Genomic DNA, 25,798 nt, shown 5'->3' with positions numbered 1-25,798 from the left:
TTGTGTACAGTGTCAGAGGGGTCGTGGACATCCTGGTGTACCAAAGAAACAACTGATGGTAACGAAGCACAGTAATGTCCCAAAGGAATGTAGAATTGTGGGTAACCCTTCTGTTTACCAGCCAAGAGGATTAGCTGGTTTACTAATCCCCAGTTCCTATAAAAACATAGTTGATGTAAGTGGCCTCCTCTGGAGCACTTGTTCTGCGGGCACTGCACGGAGTGATGGGGAAAAAAGGTCTGGAGTCAGACAGACACAGATTGAAGTATTAACCCCGCCATTTACAAGCAGTCTCAAGACCCCTTCATTTTCCGAGCCTCCGTTTTCCCCATCTGCACAGCAGAACCAATAGTAGCTACTTTTTTCAAGATCCTCAGAAATTTGGATGACATAATGCCTTTAGGCTGTCTTTAAACATTTTCTTCCTCATCTAGTACATGCCTCACAGTACACTGGGCACCGAGGAAGTCCAGGTGGGCAAAGCCCCCTGCTCCAGAGTTCTTGCCTTTGTGTTTACAGAGAACACACAGGAGGTGCCTTGTCAATGGTGGATTCCCATAGTGGTGAATGTTATTACCGCGTAATGGGACATGGAGGGATGGGTGGCGTTCACCCCTGTGGGCAGTGGAGACAGGAATGGGGTCTCCTCCGTGATGCTGCTGGGGCCTCAGTTTGATTGTTGCCCCTTCCTTTGCCCCAGCTCACACATGTTAATCAATTGCTCTGTGTTTCTCTTCCCCCCTCCTTGCCCTGCCCCTAAGGGGAGTGCCTCTGCTACGAAGGGTACATGAAGGACCCAGTACACAAGCACCTTTGCATCCGGAATGAATGGGGGACAAACCAGGGGTAAGTAGGAGATGGCAAGTCCATCTGCAGCACGTCGTCTCTGCAGCACGTGGGCCCGGCATTCAGCCACCTTGTGTCGGGAAGCAGAGCTAAAGGCTGCCTGTGGTCTGAGCAGCAAATGTGTAGAAATGTCAGGGTGCCTTTCCTGAGTTATACCATCCCAGTGACGTCCCTATGAGCGTTTGCTCCATTGATGAGTCCAGAGAGGACACGTCTGCGTCACAGCCCTGCAGCTGGGATCTGAATGCCAAGCTGTCCCTCTTTTCCTTGTCACACTGTGGCCAGCCACGAGGATTCTGCTGGCCGAACATGGCTGCTGGTTTTGTTGGAGGCTCTCAGAGCCACACAGGGTCCTGTGCAGCTCTGTCGGGGCTCGGCGAGCTTTGCAAGGCTGATGTGGGTGGGTTTACGTGTTTACACCGGGACTGTCCGCAGGGGTGAAATGCAGACTCAGGGCATGCTCGGCGTTGACGAAGAGTATTTTTGCCTGATTCCCAGTAACCAATTCTCTGTGAGACCTTTGCTCTTCTCCTAGCATGCTTGATCAGGACGAAAAAGTCACCTTGTCTGTTGCTTTTACATTTTTTTTGTTTGGTGAGTTTTTATTGGGATAAAATGCACCTAATATCAATTTCACCATTTTAACCATATTTAAGTATACAGTTCAATGGCATTATGTGCATTGACGTTGCAGTATGATCACCAATGCTCTTGCTTTTTACAAGTCTAGCTACTCTTGCTTTTTACAAGCAACTTCCTGCTTTGTTTGGGTTGCTGAGAGTTCGCTTTCTGCATTGGCTGGGCTGTGGAAGGGAGCAGAAGGAGAAAGGGATCAATGAACACTAACTAATAACAGCAATCAATGGAGCAGGGGGAACTAGAAAGAAATCAAGGCAAACGCCACTTCGGAGTGATTGCTCAGAGTGCAGATCAGAACTGTGTTTGCAGCCCAACAAGAGGCAAGAAGGAAGCCATTGTCATGTCCCACATTGCCCACGGGGGACTCGGCCCCCTCTGTCTGATTCTGATGAGACTGAGCCTAGAATATTGAATGTAGTTCTGGGCTCTCCGAGCAATAAATATGGAGACAAATGGGTGAGAGTTTGGAGAAGAGCAATAAAAATGATTGAAGAGCTCAAGGGAGTGATTTATGACGAAGGGCTGGAACTCAACTCGGAGAACTTGGCCAGCTGATGACTAAGTCAGAGCGTGATGAATGCCCGCAGACGTTAGAAGAGGGCAAATGTTCTGGAACGGGTTGAGGTTGAGGGAGAAGGACAGGGGAGAATGAAGGTAGAGAAAGGAAATCTGAGTCACGGGTCAGAAAACTTGGGGAAGTCAGAGCGCCATGAAATTTCTCTGCTCGTGAAAATGATGGATGGCAGCATTTCCACGGCATCTGAGATCGAATCAGAGAGGCAGCCCACCACCCTGAGAGGAAGATGTTTGCAGGAGGGTAGGTGCATATGCAGCAGAATGTTCTGGGGAGATTGGCGGGAAGGGCAGAGGACCCGGCTAGCAGATGTCGATCAGAGCCTGAATAAAGAGGGTCTCTTCCTCTCTGACCCCTGGAATGTTTGCATAGTTTCTGGGGAGGCAGGAGTTTTGCTTATGCGATGGCTGAGAATCTCAGTTGGCTATGATTCTTATTGAGTAAAATATTGTAAAGGATGATGGATAACCAGCTCTCTCTCAGCCTACAAACTTACTGCTGGAGAAAATACCATTTCACTTCTTGCCCTGACTGGTCCAGGCTGGCTGTCCACCGTGACTGAATTTGGGGGCCAAAGACTCAAGCCCCCACAGCCCTTGCCTTGTAGATGGGTCGTGTGAGGATGGGTCTGACCTCACTCAGTCACTGCAAAAGGCCAGTCCATCTGGCTGTGGGGAAGGGACAGTCTTAGGATGTAGACAAGAGCCTCCAGGGGAACGAATGGTGGAGTCCCTGCGTGGGTGTCATTTCAAATAAGGAGCAAGGACTGAGTTACCGACTGACGAGAACATTAGCCCCAGGAAACAGACAAGGAGACCTAATATGTCATTTCCATCTCTAATTCCCATTATTCGCTGATCATCACTGTCTACGAGGTCTCATTTTGGACACTAATAAAATAATGGAGCAACTGTTCCGAGGGGGGGGAAAGTGAGTGTCTTGAGGTTAATGGAACCAAGAGTGATAAGCAGCATCGTTTGTATGTACATAGGAAAGGGGCAGACAGACGATGGCATTTTCCTCATAGAGCGATAAGACGGATGAAACGTGGAAGATGTCATACATCTTTATTTAAATCAGGGACCCGATGCCAGGCTCCCTTGAATGGTTCTTACAAAATTAATCTGAATTGATTTGAACGTGAAGACTGTCACCTGAATTGATAACTGCGTGACAGATTGCCAACTCATGATTACGTATTGGGATATTATGGAAAAATCAGTGGCAGTCCTCATTTTCCTGCCTATCTCACTGAATGTTCCAGAAGGCGCAGGTAGGCAGCATGTGTATTTACGTGTATTTATCACTGGGTATTCTCGTATTGCGTGCGTTAGGATAGCCCAGCATTCTTTTGACGCAGAGCGGGCAAATCCTAGGCCAGGAGTAGTGACAATGGGTTCTTTTGTGCCAAATTGAAGTTAATGGTCTGGGAGGACCATACCAAGAGGCATTCTTGACTTTCAGACAAGGAAGAAAATTGATCAAGGACACCAATACAAAAAAGTACAAATGGGCGATTCTGTGAGGCAGGCGGGTTACACCTGTACCCAGCCTCTGCCTCACACTCCAGTTTACCCAGACCTGTGGGGGTTGGGGGATATATGTGTGTGTGTGTGCATGTGTGTGTGTGTGTGTGTGTGTGCACATACTGGTTTGCTTCCAGAAATCCCCCCACTGGTACATGCCATTTACTCTCTCGTTCCTGTTTTCAACACAACACATACTCCCTCCATGACCTGTTGTGGCCGGGGGTCAGCTAGGTTTCTGATTATAAGAAGAACAGTGTGGTGTCTGCTCTGGAAGAACTAATATCTAGCTACATCAGTGGGCACAGGACAAGACACTGCAGTAAATTCTAAAAACTAGTGCCGTCGTGAGCGAAGGCGTGTGGGCTCACAGTTTAAGGGCTGACTTATGCGTCACCCAAGAATCTGGAGTAGGCCTTCGTGGAGAAGTCAGATCTTGAACTCGCCTATTTCACAGGTGATAAAGGTACTGCTAAGCAGAGGGAACTCAGCCATGTCAGGGCGTGGAAGCAGGAGGGGCATGGTGTCCCCAGGGATGGCGTATACATAGGTCAGTGTTAACTTACAAGTGCAGCCGACAGAGGCTGAGAAGGCAGAGCAGGACGGGATCTCAACTAGTCTTGCTCTTGGACATTCACGTTCCACGTATTTTCCTGCAGAGTGGTCAGCAGGAGGGACAGGTTTCAAGGGGTCTGTGTATTTGGTGGGACAGTCCCTTACAACACATCATATTTCTGAACCCTTCACAATAATGTGAAATAATCCTAAAAAGAAAAAAAAACACCACACACACACACAAAACCTCCGGAGACCGTCTCAACTTCTGTTGATCTGGATTCTGTAAGTAAAGCATAGTCCTAAAATTATCCTGTAGATAAAAGTTTTCAAGGCCAAATAGCAAAGTGCGACCGAGAACTGGGGACCGTACATACAGGGCGTGTGAATCAAGGGGTTTGCAAACTTTTTTTTTTGCTGACTCTGGTTCTTCCAAAAATGGCCAAGGAGGAGTGAGGCCACGTGAGAGACATTTGTGTTTGGATCTGGGTGGGGAAGCCGGTCACTGGGGCTCCCCCAGGTGACAGGATCCAGGTGGCAGATTGTAAAGTCACTGAACTCTTTACACAGGAAGCCTCTATTCACCAAAAGGAAAAATGGTTAAAAAAAAGATTTCACAAAGTCATGGCTGACAGATTTCTAATGAGAGTACAGGATGTGTGAGGTTACATGCTTGGTTGGGAGATTGGCAACAAAATTACTCCCTGCCACAGCGGCCGGCGACTCTGTTCCCAAATGCGACGCGACTCCGGGTGGGGTTGGAAGGGTCCCACCCCAGCAGTGGGCCTTGCCATGTTTCTGTCCGACCCCTGTGAGTCCTCCCATTGCCGCCCTCCCTAGACACAGCCGGGCTCTGTTGGGGTCGGTTTGATATGTGTTTGCTAGCGCAAGAAGGACTAATTGAAAACTTTCACAGATGAGAAATGAAAACAATAAACGAGAGTGGAGGAGGCAAGAGATTGATTTACATGAAAATATCAGAGGAGGAAAAAACAAATTTATTTAGCTACTTTGGAGAATATTAAGGCAGGCTGTGAAAGTGGTTTTTTTGTTAAACGAGAAGTGTACCCAAGGGCCCCCCAGCTACGTTTTCCAGAATACCAATATTAGATTAAACTCCTGCATGTGAAAATTCCCAGTAAATAATGGTCTGATTTCTTATTCTGACTCCTCAGATACAGAGGGCAACTCCAAGGAGATTCCCCACCAGAGGTCTATTTCATATCACTCGGTTTCAGTGCTGGGGATGGTGATAGAGTGTTCGTTCATGAGACGGGGCGGGACCCACTGTGAGAAAGGAACAGGTATTTCTCCAAGGGGTTAGAAGCTGTTGTCAGGGGTGGCCCTCCCTGCTCATGAGGATGGCTCCTCCTTATACCACCTGCTGTGGAGGCCACACAGTTACCGTGATGTCTCCAGATTAGTGCACACGCACGTGCATGCACGCACACACATACACTCGTACACTGCCCGCACTGCCTTGATACTGTCCTTTCCATTGTCCCAGCTGCTTGTCTTTCTGTGCTGCTTCTGCAGTTCCTCCCCACTGCTCACCACCCCCCAAGGAGTGACTGCTTAGGGAATCTGACTCTGGATAAGGAGCAAACGCCCCACACCGTAGAATTCGGTTTCCTCATCTGCTCAAGGCTGAAGAAGGTGTCATGGTCGGCCTCAGTCTCTCTGCCCTGCTTAACATGCCTGCTTGACCATGGGGAAGTGATTGTTCAGGGCCTGCTTGTATGGTGCCATCTTGACATGGCGATAGGGACCGTTCCCAGGGCAGTGACCCGCGCCCCAGGGGCCGGACGCCATTCCCTGGGGGGTGAGCAGAGGTCAGTTTCCACTGTTTATTCAAAATGATCCCAAGCTCATCCTTGCTCCTCCTGGGCCCTGCAGATGGGCAGAGACTTCTGATCCAAGTGCAAATGCTGGGCCATTGCAGAGCGGTGACTACAATGCGCAGCCGCAGCTCCAACCGCAGGCCTTGTCCCGGGCAGCCTTTGGCCTCCTGCGACCTGCCCCAAGTCTCTTCCGACGTGACTCAGATGGCGTCAGACAGGCTGTCCCGTGTGACATGTGACATCTCCTGACTGTCCTTTGCCCATCTCTAGCTCATCATCTGGCTTTTGTTTTCCTGCCCGTACGCACATGTCCTGATGCCATTCACCTTCCTCCAGCCCCTCAGACAGGATTTGCTGGCCATCCTGTCACTGTTCTTTTATCTCCAGACGGGTCCCCCTGACACACACACCCTGCAGCCCAGCCTCCTGGTCTGAGCCCAGCTCTGGTCCTTGCCATTCTATACACAAATGGGATTATCTCCCCATTAGCTCTTGTTATTCTCCTTTTCTCTCTCTCTCTCTCCCCCCCATATATGTGTGTCAATTTTCTAATTATTCTTCACTTACTCACTGATTCCTTACAAGGGTTTCCAGTGTATTTGTGTGACCTTTTATTTCTCTTTCTTCCCTGCCTTTCTCTTGACCCCACTCTCCCTCTTTGCTCCCAGGAGTTAATGGAAGTAGTTTTTTATTTCACCAATTTCAATATCAAAATCAAAGAAGGAAGCTCTAAGAATTCAACCAAGAGTTCCCAGTTCCTTCTCTCTCCAGGAGCCCCTGCGATAACCTGATTCCAGCAGAAATATGGCCCTGAAGAAGGAGACCTGACCCCTCCCTGGGTGAAGGGGCAGGAACTTAGGGCTTGAAAGTGAGTCTCCACCTACAGGGACCTCCTCAGCCCTGATTAGTGGGACCAGGTTGCCCAGCTGGGTTGGGAAACGCTTGTTCCTGGTGATTGTTCCAGGGAAAACATGACTGGACCCATTTGTACGGTGTGTGGTCAGTCAGCTGGGCAGAGAGACACTCCGTCCCCAGCAGATAGGTGTCTCTGGCTGGGAAGGCGAGCGAGAGCTGGAACCCAGCTCAGCACCCGCTCGCTGCGGCGGGAAACCCTGGCAAAGGCTCCACCTGTCCAGGTGTCCAGATAGGCACGTTTCTCTGGTTTGCACAGAGACACTCGATGAGCTTGTGCTGGCCCTGGCTCTACCATTTTTGGCAATGCCCTTTGCTCCCTCTTAACCTTCCTGGTTACTCAGGATGACACATGAGCAAAATGTGCCTTAGTAACTGTGACTCGCTGGTCACTGGACGTCCTGATGCCAGTTCATGGAGCAAATACTGAAGAATCATCTGGGGAGTTTATTTAAAGTACTGATTTCCAACCTACCCCCATAGACTTTAAGTTCATAGCTTTGGGGCATGCCCCAGAATCTGCATCTGACAAGGTCCTTCCAATGACGGGAGCACAGCCGGACTTCAGGGCCCTTCCTAAGCAAGAGGGGGTGTCCCCAGGCCCCCGGGAGGGCATCTCTTACCAGACGACCAGCCCTCCAATAAAAACAAGAACCGGTGTGCTGCCGAGTGGCTGAGTACACTACATCATAAAGGATCCCTGCATTTCACTGATTGGGAAATCGAGGACCCAATCAGTAAAGAGAGGTGAAGACACTGGTTCAAGTTCGCATAGCTGATGGCCAGGCTTTATAGTGACAGGTGGATAGTGGCGATAACTCAGCCAGTTAAACTCAGGTTTCAAAGAGAGCACAATGTGGAGAGTGTACGACCCCCTGGACATCCGCGATCAGCTGTAGATGAGACTTGAGCACTCTGCGGTCCCCACCGGCTTCTCTGCACCCCCCTCCCGCCAGGACTGAGGGGACACGTCTTCCTCCGCCGACCCTTCCCCCAATGGCAAACATCTGCAGCCCCCCTACAGTACCCACTGCCCCCCAGAGGAGGGCAAAAGCAGCACAGCGTTCTCTCCAATGGGTCCACTCGCAGCACCAAGAGGCTTATTTTAAACGGTGCCGGGGGCGGGAATGCTCCTATTTCCTACAGCATGACCGCAGGGGCGAAAAAAAATCAACCTCAATTCACCCTCCCATCTGCTCAAGAATGGAAGATAAATTGTTTCAATTTTACAAAAATGAATGTTTTATGTCTTGCCCATGCTTTCCAGATAGCGTCCCGAATTTATACATTCCACCGAATGCGTGGGTATTTCCACGAGCGACGCTCCCCGGGCCATCAGGCTGCTTGGGTTTCGGTCTAAGAATACCAGACCCGAGAGGCCTGTCACTTGCCCTGGCTTTGGAGAGCTTGGCTATTTATCATATTTCCTTTAAAAAGAAGAGGAAAAAAAATCCCCTCATTCTGTTCTCAGAGAAAATTACCATTACCGTTTCGGCATATTTCCTCCTGATTTCTTTTTCTATGCATTAAAAGTTTTGCTTCCTTCCCACCCACCCCCATCCAATCCTGTATATATTTTTGTTCACTTTTTATAATTTAACAATGAGCATGTATTACTTATCACAAAATTGGGGGGCAAAGATAAAGAAGGAAGTTTTACAGGTATCTCTGTGGTATGTGGTATGTTTCCTCAAATCTTTTTCCATGGAGAGGTTATTCTTAACATGTGACTTAAAACCTGCCATTTTTACCTGACTGTAGAGGGAGGAAGAAAGTCAGTTGTTGAAGGTCTGGCATTTAGGTTTAAAAAAAAAAAACAGCAAAACTCTGATATGCACATGTCTGTAGTTCTGTGTCAGGAAGGGCCGAATGAACACTGAGCTGTGACTCTCACATTCAGTGTGTTTTTCATGCAGGAAAACTTCATGCCGCTGAACCGTGAGAGCGGTCCCTTACATAAAGCGGATTAATAGCTGTCATTGACTAAGCACACGAGGCTGGGATCCGTGGTTTTCTTCTTAATGTCACCACTGATCTCGATAAAAACCCCGCACGCGGGTGAGGAGCCAAGCAATCAGTGGCGTTGGGCCACCTGCCACTTCTGTGAAAACAGTCTTAGTAAAGGCAGCCCTAAGGTTTATTCTTCCTAGATACGCATTTTGGGTTCTAGTTCAAATGTTCATCCTATAATTATCTGCTCCTAATTTTAACGTTATTATATAATTTCAGAAATCGGAGAGCAAACATTTCGTCTTTGCACATTTGGGTTTTTTTTATTTTATCATTTTTCTCTTTGTAAAAGCAATGCATGCAGTTGGTAGGAAAAAATAGAAAAAGGAAGAAAACAGCAGTAAAAGGAAGAAAACCCAAGCCACCCGAAGTGCCGTCCCCTGGAGAGAACGCATTCCGAACGTTTGTTTTGTTTAGGGATAAAATTTTTTAACGAAACGTGTAGCGTGTCGTTACAGCTCTTGCTTTGTCCTCCGTGTGCACACACACGGATACACATGCATGTGTATGTCCTGGGACAGGTGCCTGTTACTATCTGAGGCTCAGTAGGAAGGTGACCAGAGTCCCAGAGTGGAGGGCAGGCTGATGCTAACAGCTGGGCTCTTTTCATTAAACCGCAGGGGCAGCTCCACCTGGGAATAAACGCTTCTCTCCCTCGTAGTCTCCTTCCCTCCAGGTTCGTTCACCTTCCCGAGAGGTTTTCCCGCACCGAGAAGGCTGCTGTTGGCTGGAGAGAGGGTGGAGCCCAAACCAGGCTTTCCAGGCGCAGTTGGCCTTTGGGTCTAAGATGCTGGGAGGTGAGAGGGTGGCCAGATTTCTGCCATGCAGGACAGGGACAGGAGGCCCTGAGCTCCTGCTGCTCCCAGGCCCCCAGTGTCACTCCAGCCCAATCCACTGGGGAGGTGGAGGGTCCCCAGGGGGCTTCCCAGACCCCAGTTCCCAGCATGGCCCCCCCTTTCATCCTGAAGTCCCGCTGGGCCCCCCGTGTTTGTAACCACATGAGAAGGGTGACTGCAGATGGAGTCAGTGCCCGTCCCACTGTGGGATGGTGACAATGGGAGCACAGGCCACTCCAGGAGAAGCCTGCCTGCAGTGCCATTAAGGTCCCTGAGCCCGGGCACTTAGCACGCCTGGTGCTGTGGCCCGCCCCACGCTCTGTGCGCCAGGTGCGGCGGTGCCAGTGGTGACATGAACATCAGCAATAATAATAGCTGACACTACACAGCCCTTCGGATGCACCAGCCACTCTTGTAATCGCTTTCTGTGTACCAACCAATTTGATTCTTAGCACTCTGAAGTAGAAGCTATTATCGTCCTTACGTGATAGGTAAATCGACTGGGTATTGCAGTGATTTGGAGAGTCTCTTAGGCAAGAACAGGGGATTTGGGTCCCAAAAGGGAACTTCCTCTTGCCAAACCCCTCAAGGGCAACGACTCTTTTGAGTCTCAAAATGAAAGCAGGAGAGAAGCTGCAGTTCAGCCTTGAGGCTGTGGGGGCAGGGGCTCCGAGAGCGGATGCCTAGATTAAAAAAACCACGAAAGGTGTGCAGCGTGTAGTTAAGCTTCTCCTCACAGTGATGCAGAAGTCTGGGGAAGGTGACAAGTCACTGGAGGGACCGAGGTGAAGGCCCTAAACACAGTGCCATCGGCTGCTGCCCAGGATTTTTTTTTAAAGGCAGACACATCCCGGGAGCCCCAGGCTGGTAACCATCTGTGGGGTGCAGGCATCGTGGCTGGTGTGACATCATGTCCTTGGGTTCAAGTCAAGATGGTCCATCGGAGCGGAGGGCATGGTCCAGGCTTCACTGTGGACCCTCGGTAAGATCGCATTCACCTATTGGCTGGTACAGACGTGTGAGAGTAAAACACCCAGGCAGGTGCTTGCCCTTGGCAAGACTTCATTACCCTGTCCAGCGGGGCAGGAGGGGCGTTGCCCCATGTGAAAGGTGGGGCCACCCATCGTCCCCGAGCTACTCGCCAAGGGAGGCGGCAGTCTGGGACAACATGATCAGAGGTCTTTCTGGGTGTGGTTCACCAGGCTTCACGTAATAGCCTTGGTCACACTAGGTCAGCCCAGCCAGGAGGCTGCCGACACCTCAGTTCCAAGAGGATTCGTGTTCACCTGCCTGCGTGTTTATCTGCGTGGGGAGCATCGGTGCGTCCTGGGAGCAGCACTGAGTTTGTCAGATGGACTTGGGCTCAAATCTTCACATGGTCTCACCTCTTCTGCTTAAAAGAGCACTGTAGTTTTTGCTAACTTCACAACTTTTTTTTAGTCCTCACCCAAGGATACGTATATTGAATTTTAGAAAGAAAGGAAGGGAGAGAGAGAGAGAGAGAGAAAACTTCAATGGGTTGCCTCCCTTATGCACCCTGTCCTGGGATCAAACCCACAACCTAGATGTGTGCCCTGGCTGGGGATTGAACCTGCAGGCATTTGCTGTACAGGATGATACTCCAACTAACTGAGCCCCCGGCCAGGGTGAGCTTCATAATATTTTTTGAGCCTCAGTGTCCTCATCAATAAAAATAATATTAGTATCTGCTTCATAGAAATGTTATAAGAATTATGAAGGAAACCCACATAAAACACGCTGTGTTCAATAATGTCGCATAAACTGTGTAAGCCCCAGTGCGTGGTGGCGTTCAGTGTCCTGCTGATTTCAGCATCCGCCACAGCTTCATTTATGTTCTCTGAACGGCTGCCCAGTGATGTGATCTTAACCCCAGTTTGACAAGATGGGTTTAGAATAACCCACCTCAAGCGTGTAAATTTCACGAGGGCACAGACAGTGTCTTGTATGTCATTGCATTGTCATACCTGGACACACTGCCTGGCGCATAGTAGGTCTCAACAGATGTTCGTCGAATAAATGAAAACACGTGGCTATTCTTGCGCGGGCCTTCCATAGAGCTCTGTTTTCTGATCCCTGGGTCTTTAGACTCCTGAGAGTGGAGAGTCACCTCCCAGTGTCAGTAAGAATATTAGCAGAATCCCTGACTATTCCACACTATTGAGCAAGCGGGAGTCCCACCTCAAGGTGGTAACTCGACACTTGGTGTAAAACTCCTCCATCAGCCTCTTTAGCAGATGCCCCTCCCCCACTGAACGGTCTCAGTGAGTGGAGCTAGATTCTTTAAAGAGGCAGCTACTCCAGTGCCGTAATGTGGATTATAGACGGCTCTTTAGTCTGAGCCAAGGTAGGCTTTCCTGTAACTTCCACCTTTGTGGGCAGCTCTGTCCTTCGGAACAATAAAGAATTTATGTCGATGTGCGTATTCTGTGCTCAGGACTGGTAGCTTGTATGGTGTGTTTGTGCAGCTTAGAAAAACGTGCCCATCTGCTGCTGACTGTAGGGTCCCCGTGTGCGGGCTGGGGACATGTCCGTGCCACAGGTAACTGTGATGATCTCTTCACCACTCCTCTTCGGAATATACCCAATCCCTTCAACTTCAGACTGCAAGCTTTCTGGAAGATCCTACTGTTTTCTGCATCCTCCTCGTTGGGCATGACACCTCTCGGGCGATGCCCAGGGCGGACCAAATTGCTCTGTAGCCCGTATCCTGCCTTCTTCCTGCACATTTCTGTCAGCGAATTCTAAGCTAAGCTTGGCGTAAGCCGTTTAAGAAAAGAGCCCTGGTGCTGGCCAACTAAACACCTTTTTTCAGAGGAACTGTTGTCAAAAAGAAAGTATATTCAAGACTGCCTTTAGTTGTCTCAGCCTAAGTTCAGGTCTTATGTAAAAACCCTATTAAATTCTAGCTCATAGCCCAAGGGCAGCCTTGGGGTCCCCACTCTGCCGTCCTGTGTATCAGCCATCCCTCCTACTTTATGTGATCGGTAAGTCTGCCGAACCTCCCTTCAGGACCACCTCCCAGTAGCCAATGAAATTGTTAAAGAAAACCCTGCCAAGCCCTGCATCCATCAGAGACCTTCCCGCAGGTTGACTGTGACCCCTTCCATGAAACTTGTGGGTTTCATCGGTTCACTACACAGCAGTTCACCAAAGGTGTAATCATTCAAGCCACATATTTTGGTCTAGTCCAGATAGAAGATTTGGTCTGGCGCAGAATGGGTACTCAATACATCATCTAAACCGGTGGACCAGTTCCCTTCTAGAACCAGGGTAGGCGACTCCCGAGACACCCTTTGAAATGCCAACCTGGAGAGCCGTCAGCAGTGGGCAGCAGCTTAGCTGGGACTCCTCCTCGTCGGGGGATTCATTCTAGTTCTTAGGCATCTTTGCCATCTTGTTTTTTAAAAATATGGATCCATTCTCTTGCCTACAAGAGCCCACGCTGTTAAAATTTTGCCTCCACACTTTTCATGTGGCTCTTAACTCCCGTGTCTTTTAGTTCATGCAGTTTCGTTTCCTGCTTTTACTTTTATTAGCATTTATCTGATGCTGAAGTTACTCCCGGGCCACCCATTTTCTTCCGTGATATCTTTTTCTCCCGCGCGGCCTCCTCCCCCGGTTTAGGAGCCATCTGCCCTTTCTCGGTGGGGTCCTCCCAGTGTGGCGGGGAGAGCTCACGTGTGGGGGGAGCCGCCGGGAGCTCCGTAAGTTCTGAGCTGCATCTCAGGAGCTTTGCTCACCGGGACGGCTCCATGACCAGAGACTCTGCATCTAAAGCCTTAAGTTCAGCATTTCTCTCTGCACTTTTAAGCACACGCAGCAGAAACTCAGTGTTCTTTTGGGGCCACTGACCCTGTGTCCAGCCCCCCTGTTTGGCCTGGACACACCCACTGACTCTACCATGGTGACGATGGAAGGGTACACATTGCTCTGTGAGGTGACATCCTTCAGCTCCCTGGTGCCTTTTAGGATATCTGTACCCCTGATGGCCCAGGCAGCTTCAGGAGTCTTCTTAAAGTGAATGCAGATTTGAACTTCCTGATTTGTTTGATTGTGTGGGATTTTCTGGGCCAAGTGGATAGGGAAGCATTTCTGGAGGTATGTCTAGCTGCTATGGAGGGGAGTCATTCATGTGGTTTAAACTATTGCTCTACCAGGTGTTCTTACAATGGGATTTGCGACAGTTTCACACTTGGTAAGCGAAAGAAAAGATGATAACAGTAGCCGGTATTTACTGAGGGTTTGCAATGCCTGGCACGTTTGTAAGAGCTCTGTGTGTGTTGGTCTTACCGCAACTCTTCGAAGCTACCCCCTTTTTGCGGATGAGGAAACTGAGGCACAGAGAAGCTTGGTCGCTTGCCGAAAGGGATTCAGACCGCGGCAGTCTGTCTGGAGCCCGTGCACTCAGCTGTCCGGGTGCCGCCTCATGAGGAAAGTGGGGTGCTCTGTGGATGGGCTGACTTGAGGTCGGCAGAAGCCCCCTCCTCCTGTCTCGCCCCTCCCCAACCCTCCCTCCTCTGATGGACAGCACAGTGGGAGTCAGGCCGCTGGGCTTGGGCCCACTGCAGGCACGGTGGTCAGGATTGCCCTCCAGCCCAGCCCGCGTCCCTGGTCCTCCAGCTACAGGGAATTGACCGAAGGACATCGTCTCTCCACTGTCAGCCTCTTAGTGGGTTTGTTCCTTCCAGGCCCTGGAAGCACCTACACTTTGAAAGAGGCCTGTGGAGAGGTGGAGTTCAGTCCAGAGGAGTGGACTGCTCCAGGCATCAGCAAAGCACATTTAGAGATTTGGGGTGCTCCATGGGTGCACGGGGTGAAGATCAGTGCATTCACGGGCTCCTTTTAAGGGCAAGGCTCTCTCTTTGGTACTTCGTATCTGCTACCTTGTTTCAGTAATACCAGGTAACATTTTCTGGGTCCTTTCTGTGTGACAGGCGTTATTTGTAAATGCTTTGTAAGTGTTTTATCCTCCCCTCTTCGCATCTCACGTGCAGTGGGGCCACGGCACACACAGGTCCAATAACACTCGAGAGCACACAGTAGGGCCGGAACAAGGCAGAATGACCCCAGCAGTCTGGCTCTGTGCGCAGGCTCCCTGTGTGATGCGTGAGGACAAGTATGGCCCCTGAGCAGCCTCTCAGCATAGGTCCCTCCCCAGCACTGGTTTCCACCCCGACTGAGCCGCCTACTCTTGGCCACACTTACCTTTTTATGTTACCCCGCCCCGAGTTTGCTCAGCACACTTCTTCCCCTCCGGCTTCCTCCCTCCGGTGCCTGCCCCCTAACTAATTCTATCCGTTCTCCCAGGTCCAGCTTGGACATCTGCTTCTCCATGTAGCCCTCTCTAACGCTCCAGTGGGAAGCCATGTCTTTCCCCTCTGGGCTGCCTCAGGCCTGCAGCTCTCTTCTTGTGTCCGTGGCCTTGCGTTATTTCTGTCCGTAGACTCATCTCAGCCCCTTGTTGATTCTAAGCCTTGTGTTATTTTGTGTTATTTCTGTCCCTAAGGCTTTCGAAGCAAGGGCTTAATTCTGAGCTCTGTTCTCAAGTACACAGTGTCTTGCATATACTAGGTGCTCACTAAAAATGGAATAATTGCTGCTGGGGAGACTTCAGGTGTTACAGACCAACAGGACAGATGTTTGTTTGCGTTGGGGCCAGAGGTGGGCATGTCTTGATACAACTCGCAACACATCACTTGCACAGAGGACTTCTCTGGGCCAGACGCCCTATTTAATCCCTGCAACAGTCCTGTGAGGTCCAGCTCATTAGGAGCTGATGGTACGTTGCACTTGATGGTTGAGGCTGTCCAAGCAGATGGCGTGAGTCTGAATTCTGCCTTGACCACTTCCCGGCTCTTACCACTTCTCTGGGGCAAATGACACAAGGTCTCTTGGGCCGTCGCTCCTCCCCTGTGAATTGGGGACGGTAATACCTCCCTCTTAGGGTTGTACTGAGGGTGAAATGGGAATCCCAAAAAGCGCGAGAGAGAGTCTAGATTGTGGGAGGTGGCTGGTCGTACCAGGTGGCAGTGGGTTTCGATGGCCCTTCCTCCAAGAATCAGGGAATCCAGCGTGAGGTATGATAACACCTGTCAGGGGTTGCTCTGCAGGACAGAGGTCCTGTTTCCATTATTTAAACTCTCTCCACCTTGACTGCTGGCCAGCAGTCCTGGGCAGCCTGGGGGGTTTTTGGTTGGGTTGGCTTTTTACTCCTGTCTTCCTCTCTGTCAGCATCAAAGTACTTAATCCCGAAGACAATCTTCTGCTCTTCAAAAGCTTCGACTCCCCCTTCCCCAAACTGTGCTTTTCACCAGGCAGAGGAGGCTGTTGTGGAAAGCGCCAGCCCGAACTCAAGTCTCTTGCTTAATTACGCTGCCCTCAGATTTTCCACGAGAGCCCCTAGCGTGGCAGGATGCCCTCTTTGAAGTCATTAGTCTTCACAGCGGGGAGAGCACATCATCAAAGACTCTGTTTCCCAGCAACCCCTGCTGCGCCCTTGTGCACCGGAGGATTGCGGAGGGAGGGGGAGGGGAGCCTGCAAGTGCATTAAGTCCGCAGTTCTCTCCTCTGGTCCTGAACCGCGATTCCTTTGAACTGAAGCACAGGGAGAGAGAGGGCTGGTGATGCTCTCGCAAACCCTCTCTCCATTCTTTCAGTTTCAGCCAGTTTAGCAATTAAACTTGCTGGGGCCAGGGGTACGGAATGCAGGACAGGGTTAAGGTTCCAGTTGGTAATCTAAGGTGCCGTAGAATGGGGATTGGGAAGAAAGGATGAGTCCCTTAGGCCCAGATACCGGGAATGCACTTGATAATGACTCTGAGCAATCCACTGTGAAGTTAAAATTTTCTGTGTGTGTATGTGCGTAAGATGGGGAGTCAGAGAGAGAGACAGAACATTTAGACTTGAATCAAACGAACCTGGTCTAAGTTTTTCATCCTGGTCTTGCCTCTTCTTTGCCATTTACTTGGGCACCTTCTTTATATCTGACTCTTCAGTGTCTTGATCCCTTGGAAGTTTGGTGACTACGGTAAATGAAATAATGTCAAACAAAGCCATTTCCTTAGACCCAGGGTTGAGACTTCAGCAGGAACCTGGGCCTTGGGTCTCAGCACTGAAATCCTAGGACTCAGACCAGGCCGACCTGCCCTGTTTCCGAAAGCCAGCTGGTGGAGCTCCGTTGTGGAATTCTCAAAGAGCGTGTTGAGGCCAGATCTCCAGGGGGACTTGCCAGGAACCACGGGGTGCCCTGAGTGGGTGCCGTCACCGAGCACCTGTTTCCTCTGCCACGAGGTTGGTAGCACTGGTCCCCACACACAGAGTCCCGTCTGCTCCGCCAGCCACTCTCTCAGGCCAGCACTCATCCCTCACCTGGTCCACCCCGCTAGGCTCCTCACCTGGCTCCTTGTCCCCCTGACTTGTCCTCTTGTTTTTCCCTCTTCCCTCCAGGTGCTACACAGGTCTGTGCAGAAGAGCTATTTATTTTGTATACTGCAGAAAGCTCACCAACAAAGCTTACGGCCCTAAAGAGCAAGGTTGAAGCTCTCTCCGTTGGCCCACGGCTTCTTTCTGACTTGGTCCCTGCCAGCACTTTCAGTCCCATCATCTCCAAACACTCTTTTCCCAGAATTTTTATGTTCCAATGACATCTAATCAGTAGCCGAGCCCATGCACGCTCCATGCTATAAACCACACGTCTGGACATTGGTTTGTAGGGTGTCCTGTGTCCAGAATGGTCTTTCCTGGCCTGCTTCAAACTTGTCCGGCTCTTCCCTACCTACTTACTGTTTAAGTCTGCACTCAGGTAGCCCCTCCAATATAAATGGCTGACGCTGCCTAGTCTTGACACGGTGGCCCTCTTCTGTGGTCCCGTGACCCCTGCATATTTCTGCATTGTTTTCACACTGTAATCGAAATGATCCGAGACCTCTATGATCGATCGTCTGCTCACTTATCCACTTCCGCCTCTCCTATCCTAGCTGGTTGCAAGTGCATCAGGTTCAAGTTCATCTTGGTAACTATATGATATTTCCCTGTCACATTCAGTATTAAGCACCGAATACTTTTTTTTTAGTAGATAAGTGACGGTTGCATGGAGGTCATATGTGCATGTTCTATGCTAGCCCATCCGTGAATTTCTCAGTGCGTTTTCTGATGCTTGGGTCTCTTTGTCCACAGAAGAGAAGTCGCTTCTCTATCTGGCATGATGTTCTTTTCTGAATTCACTCATCTGTCTCACAAGTGCCACTAAAGTAGGTACATGCATCGTTCATTCATTTGAAAAACATTTACCTTGCATGTCTCAGGGGTTGTTAAGTGCTTGGGAAGAGAAGAGATGAATAATCGCAGCTGGCAATCACCTAGGGCTTTTTATGTGCGAGGCACTGTTCAGAGCACTTCATATTAACTGGTTTAATCTGCACAACAGCCGTATGAAGTGGGTACTATTACTACCCACCCTTATTTTACAGCTGAAGAGAGTGAACAGCAGAGACTGTCCCAGCCAGAGGACCCTAGATCCAGGCTGATATGCTAAGGTTTGTGAGGAAGGCACAATTCCAGGGCAAGCCAGAGTGAGGCATTGGTAAGCTGGCCACCGTGTACAAGAAGCCAGTGTTCGGACACACGGGACGCAGCAGAGAAAGTGTGGGAATCTGTACCTCCCCGAAGCTTAGGGAAGGGAGTGCAGTTTATCTGCTGGTTTTTTCCAGTCCCTAGTTCTCACGGGGGTGCTAACTTCCGTGAAGATCCTCAGTGTTAGAATGAATGGAGCTTATGCTCTCCACTTCCTTCTCTCTCTCTCTCACACACACACACACACACACACACACACGCGCGTGCATTACCCTCCAGGTGAGGCTCCAGTAGGGGACAAGCCTGAGGGAGGAAGTGAGGAATTGCCATCAGAATTACGATGAAAAGTCGCATTCAGCAGAGAGAGCCATGTGGAATGGGCAGGAAGTAGGGGACACGAGCGAGCTGATTGTAGGAAAGCTGTAGGTTGACTACAAATACAGTCTGTTGAATGAATGAGTGAGTGGGCGAAAGGTCGAGATAAATGAAAGGCTGAGGGGCGAGCACCCCGAAGTGTGACTGAGACAGGAACAGCAGAGGGACCCAGGGTGGTCCTGAAATGGCTCCACCGATAACCAGAGTATGAACGCAAACAGGACAGCGGCGCTGGCCCCGGCAAGGGCATAACCAAAGAGAGCCCCCACTGACCCAGGGTAAAACCCGAGGTTTCTATTGGTGTTATGGAGGCACCCCGATCATAGTGGGTGGTTTTCTGGAAGGAGAGTTCTCCTGGGGGAGCTCCTGGGGGATGATTTTTTTTTTTTGGCAAGGAGAGATGAAGGAAGGAAGTATGTAAAGATAAATATTATCCTTCCATTTACTTCTAACTCCTATTCCAAAAAAAACCCTTCCCACAACACTCTTGCCTGGTTTGCTCCTCATCTCTGCTGTACTGAATTTGAAAGTCCCCCCTGGGGTTCCATAGCACCCCCATAGAGCCGAATGAGAGCTCCCTGCAGGAGAGGCACCGCCATTCTTGTCTGATTTCCCAGGGGACTGTGCGTCAGCGGGGAACTCCTTAAGGACCCAGACAGACCCTTTTTTATTTTGGCCTTCATCGGTCTCGTCTGTCTGTTTTCGATGCCTAGCCCCCTTAGTCATACACTATAGGTGTTCAATAAACATAAACCCACAATAGAATCAATGGCCAAATCGTGCCAGATGGTTGACAGTTCCACCGTAGTCCCTTTCGGAGAGGAAAGAGAGACAGAAATCTTTCTTGCTCCTCTGGGTCTCGCTAGTCTCATGCCCACCCCCAGCGCAATACTCAGTAATAGAAACTGCAGCACAGATGATCTCAGAAGAGAGGACCAATCTTATTGGAAAGAGGGGAAGGGAGACAAGAGTTTCTTTTGTCATTTTATTCCAGACAGTCGAGAAGGATGCTTTCTGACCCTCATCTTGCCCACCTTTCATGCAGTACCCACAGGGGCCTACCTCGGGCTCCTTAATGGCTTTGGAGGCAGACGTCTCCCTCTCGAAGAAGGTCGTCTTTGCAACTCTTTCACCATGTTCACGAGGCACATGTTTTTTTTTTTTTTCTCAAAGGCAGGTTTAACCTGAGAGGTCGCTTTTTCAATTTCCTTCCATCTCCTCCAGACCAGTGTTTAACACCAGGGAGAAGCAATGAGTCTGGATGGGATCAATTTCAATTCACTTCTTTGGGTCCAATTTAGACGCAGGGGGAGTGTTCTGACTGGCAGCGGAAATAGCGGCTGGCTGAGGGCCCCTAGCCTGGGCTTACGGAGGCACGTACTCCCAGCGTCCCCCCACTGGGCGCCGAGGGACGTGGGGAACTATAGAAATCTTACTAGGCCTCTGAGAGACATCTCAGTTGTTGAGGGAGGCAGGCGTATCTGTCAGATACCACGCAAACTACTTTCAATTTGATGGGTATTATTTTTTCAAATGATCCCTAAATTGTTAGGATGCAAATACTTTCAGTTGTTTGGACCCAACTACCTAATAAATGAAACTAGCAGGTGTTTCTTTGGACCAAAGGGAGCTGCGAAAACTAAGTTACTTTGGGTGCTATGAGATGAGGAAGTTTGCCAGCCTGTGTTTAATTCATACAGTGTCTCCAATAAGCTTGGTGTTATTTTCTTGAGTCTGTCTCTGGGGATGTGAAGGATCAGAGCAGTCGAGAAAATGACTGCATGGTCCCATGGCTTGTAAGTGGTGGAGCCAAGGTTCGAACCCAAGACTGCCAGACCCGGGGGAAGTCCTGGGGCCTCCCCAAGGCATTCCGCTGCAGAGGCGATGAAGACGGGATCTCAGACCGTCAGGGCTAAAACAGGCTGCGCAGTCACCCAGTCTGACTCACAGCCGGACCCCGTCACAGAGCCCGTGACTGGGAGAATTTAGTGTAGGGATCGGTCTCCTAAATTAAAGCTGCGTTTTTCCTCCTCTCCACCCTACACTTCTGTCTCTCCCCAGCTTTGGACAACCATCCATCACTGCTCTCCAAGTTTCATGATCGAAGTGCCGAAAGAGCTTTCTTACGTGGAGCACAGAGAAGTCTGGGGCTTTGGGGAAGAGCCCCACGACTAATTATGGCGGCAGAGGGTTTGGTTTACGAGGAGAAGGGGAAAAAGCAATCAGGCCGTGTGCAGTTTGCACGACGCAAACAAACAGGAGGTGGCGTCCTATTAATATCTAAGTGGAATAAATGTCACAGCAAAGGGCAGGGAATTATTGACGGGGTGTAACTAGGAACGTAAATTAGAAGGAGAAGGAACAATTTAGGCTGAAGCTGGGATGTCGGTATTATTCATTAGCGGGTGGGGAAGGCACAGTGCAGGGCTCGGTGCCAGCGAACGTATGTGAAGTCGGATTGGACCACGCACCGTGGACGGTACCTGAGGGGGCGACCCCTGACCCCTGGGGATCTCCCAGAGAGTCTTTTCTATTTGCATTTTCTGTGGTCTTCAACAGCCACAGTTTTTTATTTGCATTCCACTGTACTTACTCCCTTTTCTGTATTTTCCCTTCCTATCCATTTATCTGTATTCGGGCCCTTCTCCCCTCTTCCCTTGTGTTTGCCCCTCAACCTCACAGTCACCTTGGACTTGCTGGTTCTGCCTCGAGGCATTCTCCCCTGGCCCATCTGTCTGCCTCCTGCTCTTTCTCTAATACCCGACACAGTCCAGGTTTCTGGGCCATCGCTCTCATCCTCTCTTCTTCCAAAATGGAAGGTGAATTTGCCACCGTGACAAAGAGAACAAGAGCTGAAAGTCTTTGCCAAAGTTACAAAGACAGCATTTTCCCTTTTAAGGGGGTTTTAATTTTAAAAAGAAAAAAAAAAAAGAAGCCTGCCTCTCCTCCTCACCCCCCCACGGGGTGTGTGCTGCTCCCTGAGCTGAGTGTGTCAGTGGAGGGACAGCTGGATTTAAAACAAAAACAAAAACAAAACCCAAAACCTCCCCTTGGTGTGGCTCATCTTGGCGCTCATATCTGCTGCCATCCTCAGCCTCCTTTTGCAGTGTGTTCCTAAAATCCAGGCGGAACATGGTACATTCACATGTTTAATAAAGGGAGCTGGGGAAGAGAGGGGTTGGGACGCAAGTCCCCCGAGGGTCGAGGGTCGCCATTCCCCTCAGAGGTGGAGAGAGCTCGAGGGCGGGCAGGGGAGCTCCTCGCCTTTGGAGCATCATGCTGGCCAACAGGCTGCGATCCCGGAGCTGCCCAAGCAGACGCAGCTGGGAGGTGGGAGATGCCTCTGCTCGGCTGATTCGGACTCAACTGGGTGCTGAAGCCCAGCATCGTGCGGTGTGTTCTTAATTCAGCCCATTTTCTCTGTCTTCCTGGAATGAGCCGTCATTATTCGTCTCTGGCTGGCAAAAAAATTACGGTCCTGGCTCCCTCCCCTCCTCTTCTTCCTTTTCTTCCTCTCCCTGCGCTCGACAGGAGGGGACAAGAAATAAACAGGGCAGAAGGGACTGCACAGAGTCTTGATTTAGAAGAAGAAAGTGACCCTTGGAGACCCGGAGGGGCTGACATCATCTTTTCCTGTGTCACTTTTTTTTTCCAGGGGCATGCATGCGAAAGTTGAATGGAGTTGCTAGGTTTCTGTTTTGTCTGTTTGGCCATTCTCCCTCTGCAGGACGAAGCTTAATTGGCCCTCTCCCCACCATTGAAGTAGAGGAAAAAATATCTCCTCGCAGAGGTTAGCTCTCTAAAGAAAGTGGTGGTGATTAGATCTAATGCCCTTGACAGCTGGATAAAAAGTTGCTAAATAAGAATAAATTGAATGCCTAAACCTGTTGGCCAGCAGGAGGTAACACATCCCCAGCAGCACAATGGCCCGACTTGTCAGAGCATCCTCTCTCTCCCCCCCCCACCCCCATCGCACTTACAGCTCCGTGGGAGGAGAAATACGGTGAATCTATGGCACTTTCCCAAATCCAGTTCCACAGAGGGCCAGGGCCAAGTCAAAACTGGAGGACCACTCCTTGGCCCCCTCGGGGTTCGGACTCTTAATTGCTCGAGACCTCTGCGCTGGTGAGGCACCAGCCCACATCATTGTAGACACTGCAGCCACTGCAGCATCAGCTAGAGGCGATGCTGATCCCGTTGTTCCAAGCCTTGTGGTGTTAACAAAAGCGTGGCCGCCTCGGCCAGTGGTCCTCACACAGGAGATGGAGCACGTTGGCCTCCTTCGAAGCCCAGGGAACATGTGTATTGTACAGACACTAGGCTTCCCCTGGGAGGCGCATGTCTACGCTGCACCTTGATGTCCTCCATCAGTGAGCTGTCCCTCTTGTCCCCGACCATACAGTCCTGACCCAGTACCCGGCGCCAAGCACATGAAAGTATATACGAGCATAATTCCTAACTGCAGCTCTGAAGAACTTCCAAGATCTTCAAACCAAAATACCTTCGAAGAGCGCAGAGAGGTGATTGCAATGATCCCTCTCTCTTTTTAGAAAAGATTTTATTTATTTTTTTCTAGAGAGAGGGGAAGGGAAGGAGAAAGAGAAGGAGGGAGAGAAACATCAAAGTGTAGTTGCCTCTCATGTGCCCCCTACTGGGGACCTGGTCCACAACCCAGGCATGTGCCCTGACTGGGAATCGAACCAGTGACCCTTTGGTTCACAGGCCAGCACTCAATCCACTGGGCCACACCAGCCAGGGCTGCAATCATATCTCTTAGGTTCCTTCAAGGAGTAAAGGCTGCCTCTGAGTTTCACGTCCAAGGTTGGCATGAATGTCAGCAGGAGACTCTCAGCAACACTTAGGTTTGGATAGCATGTAGGCAATAGACCCAGAGCCAAGGTCTTTTGAAAGAGTCAGACATTAATTTGGAAATTGTTTTGTTACTGTACCTAGGGAGAAGAGGGTTTTTTCCCCCTGTGTCTATTAATTTCCGAATGACCTAAGGGAGAACTTGGCCTTCGGAGCTCCCTGCATTACAACTACCCTGCATTACATTACTTTCAGTTCAGAAAGGGAGATTTCCCCAGCAGCACCCTCCTGGAGGTCTGGGCCCCGGCCCCGCCCCCTGCGGTCACCAGGTTGTCTGTTTCCCCTGGGGAATCTCTCCTCTCCCACCGTCTCAAATGTGACCCGTGCGCCTGGGCTCTCCAAATCCGTTTCTCCCGCCCAAATCTCTTTTTCTTGGTGTCACGCCTGCAGTTCCACCTGCCTTCTGGGTATTTGCTCATGGATTTCCTACAAGTATCTCAGATGGACTTGCCCAGACTTGACCAGGAAACCCTCCCCGCACCTGATTCCAGCTCTCACTCCCACAATTCTTAGTCTTGACAAATAGCGTTGACGACCACCCAGTGTCCACGATGGGGAACTTGGGGGTCACTGTCTATAATCCCCCCCTTTACCTTCTCCTCACTCTGGTTCACATCAGCCTGTGAGTCACCAGGTCCTGTTTGTCTTCTGAGAAACGTCCCTCCAACCCAGCTGTCCCTCCGCATGCGCAGAGCCGTTGTCTTGATTCCAGAGCCACTTGTTCCCTTCGACAGTGTCTAACACAGTCCTAGCTGCTCTCACTGCCACGGGCACGGCTGTCAAAAAGGAGGGAGGAAGAGGAGGAGAGAGCTTGGGAAGGAGAGGATGTGCGTGACGGGGAAGTTACTGTGGACAAGCCGAGGAGGCCTGTGGCCCGTGCAGGAAATCGTGGGTGTGGTAGGGCCAGGGATCTGGTAGGACAGGTACTGAGATAGGGGTGGAAAGGTGAGCCGTGGTCAGAGGCTTCGAATTCCACGAGGAATTCACCTTGTAGGACGTGGGGGGGGGGGCCACGGAGTTTGATGAGCAGAGGAGGGGAAGGCTCAGCAGGCGTTAGCTCAGGGACCCGCAAACTGCTGCCCCCCCAGCCAGAGCTGTTTTTTTGTAAATCCAGCTTCCCTGGAACACAGCCATACTCACTTGGTGTCTTGCCCACGGCTGCTTTGCTGCGTCAGAGGTAGAGTTCAGGAGCTGCAGGAAGAGACCGCACGGCTGCGAAGCCAAAGATACTGACTGTCTGCCCTTCCCAAAAAATGCTGGCCGACTCTGCGTTAGATCCGGCCTTCCCAGCCGCAGCACGGCCGGCCCTCTGGCTGGGGGATTCCTTGTTATGGGGCTGGGGAGCTGTCCTGGGTGTTGTAGAGTGTTGAGCAATGGCCCTAGTCTCTGCCCACTACTGACAGCTAGGGCCCCAGCTGTGACTGTCATGTGTCCCCAGACAGGGGCCAGTCAGGAGAGGGGGACTGTGGTGAGGCCAACAGTATGGGCAGTGGTGGCAGGTGAGGTCGATGGTGACAGTAACGGCAGATGCGTGTAGTGCTCGGCATGTACCTGCCATGGTGAGCGCCCTGCACTGATTCCTTCCTTTATCTCCCCCGCAGCCCTCTGAGGTGGCCCCACTGCAGCGTCAGGGTTCCCTGGGGCGATGGCAGTCACCACCACTGCCCTGCACTCGAGGAAATGCACACAGCTCGTGGGTGAAGCCACTTACGGGGGGGCCGCCCGGCGGGTGAGCGGCACAGCCAGGTTGTGAGCTCAGGTTGCCTGGCTCCTGTGTCTCGGTGCCAAGCCCCAAGATGGTCTTGAGGGACGGGAGCAAAAGAGAAGTGATGTGTCCTTGTAGCGTAATGGACACAGATTGGTCAAAGAGTAGACCTTTGGAGTCATCTCCTTCCCCTGACTCCCAAACCGGGTTTGCTTCCCCCAACCACAAACAGTGAGGAGTCTTCTCAGGGGCCTGCGGCTCTTAAAGCTGTGACACCCAGCTGCCCCCTTAGCCCCAGCCTCACGCCCCCGTGCAGAAACGTGCAGACGTCAGGCGTGGCCACTGCGCCTGTGAGCCGTCACGAGGGCCAGGGGCGCCTTTCTCAGTGCAAACATTCTTCATCCTTCTCCCGAGTTTTTCGAGTAGTGATTTTGTATTCGTTCTCCTGAAGAGGCTGCAGCCCTTCCCTGCGGCTTGGACTCCAGGCCCTCTGTGGAGCAGCTGGCGGCACCGCTGTC

At 50.8% G+C, this 25,798-nt stretch overlaps 1 protein-coding gene across 1 annotated transcript in view; it reads left to right on the top strand.

The window, feature by feature from the left end:
• The window catches only part of ASTN1 (astrotactin 1), a 280,642-nt gene that overhangs the window by 143,070 nt on the left and 111,774 nt on the right, over positions 1 to 25,798 (top strand). The window contains exon 8 of the mRNA XM_053663736.1: positions 762 to 846. Within this exon, the coding sequence (XP_053519711.1) occupies positions 762 to 846 (85 nt within the window). The remainder of the gene's footprint in view (positions 1 to 761; positions 847 to 25,798) is intronic.

This window comes from Artibeus jamaicensis, unplaced genomic scaffold, assembly GCF_021234435.1.
Source record: "Artibeus jamaicensis isolate MK-2021 breed Jamaican fruit bat unplaced genomic scaffold, CSHL_Jam_final contig_327, whole genome shotgun sequence".
Classification (NCBI taxonomy): Eukaryota; Metazoa; Chordata; class Mammalia; order Chiroptera; family Phyllostomidae; genus Artibeus; species Artibeus jamaicensis.
The sequence above is the reverse complement of the archived record's forward strand: the minus strand, read 5'-3'. Positions and strand labels throughout refer to the sequence as shown.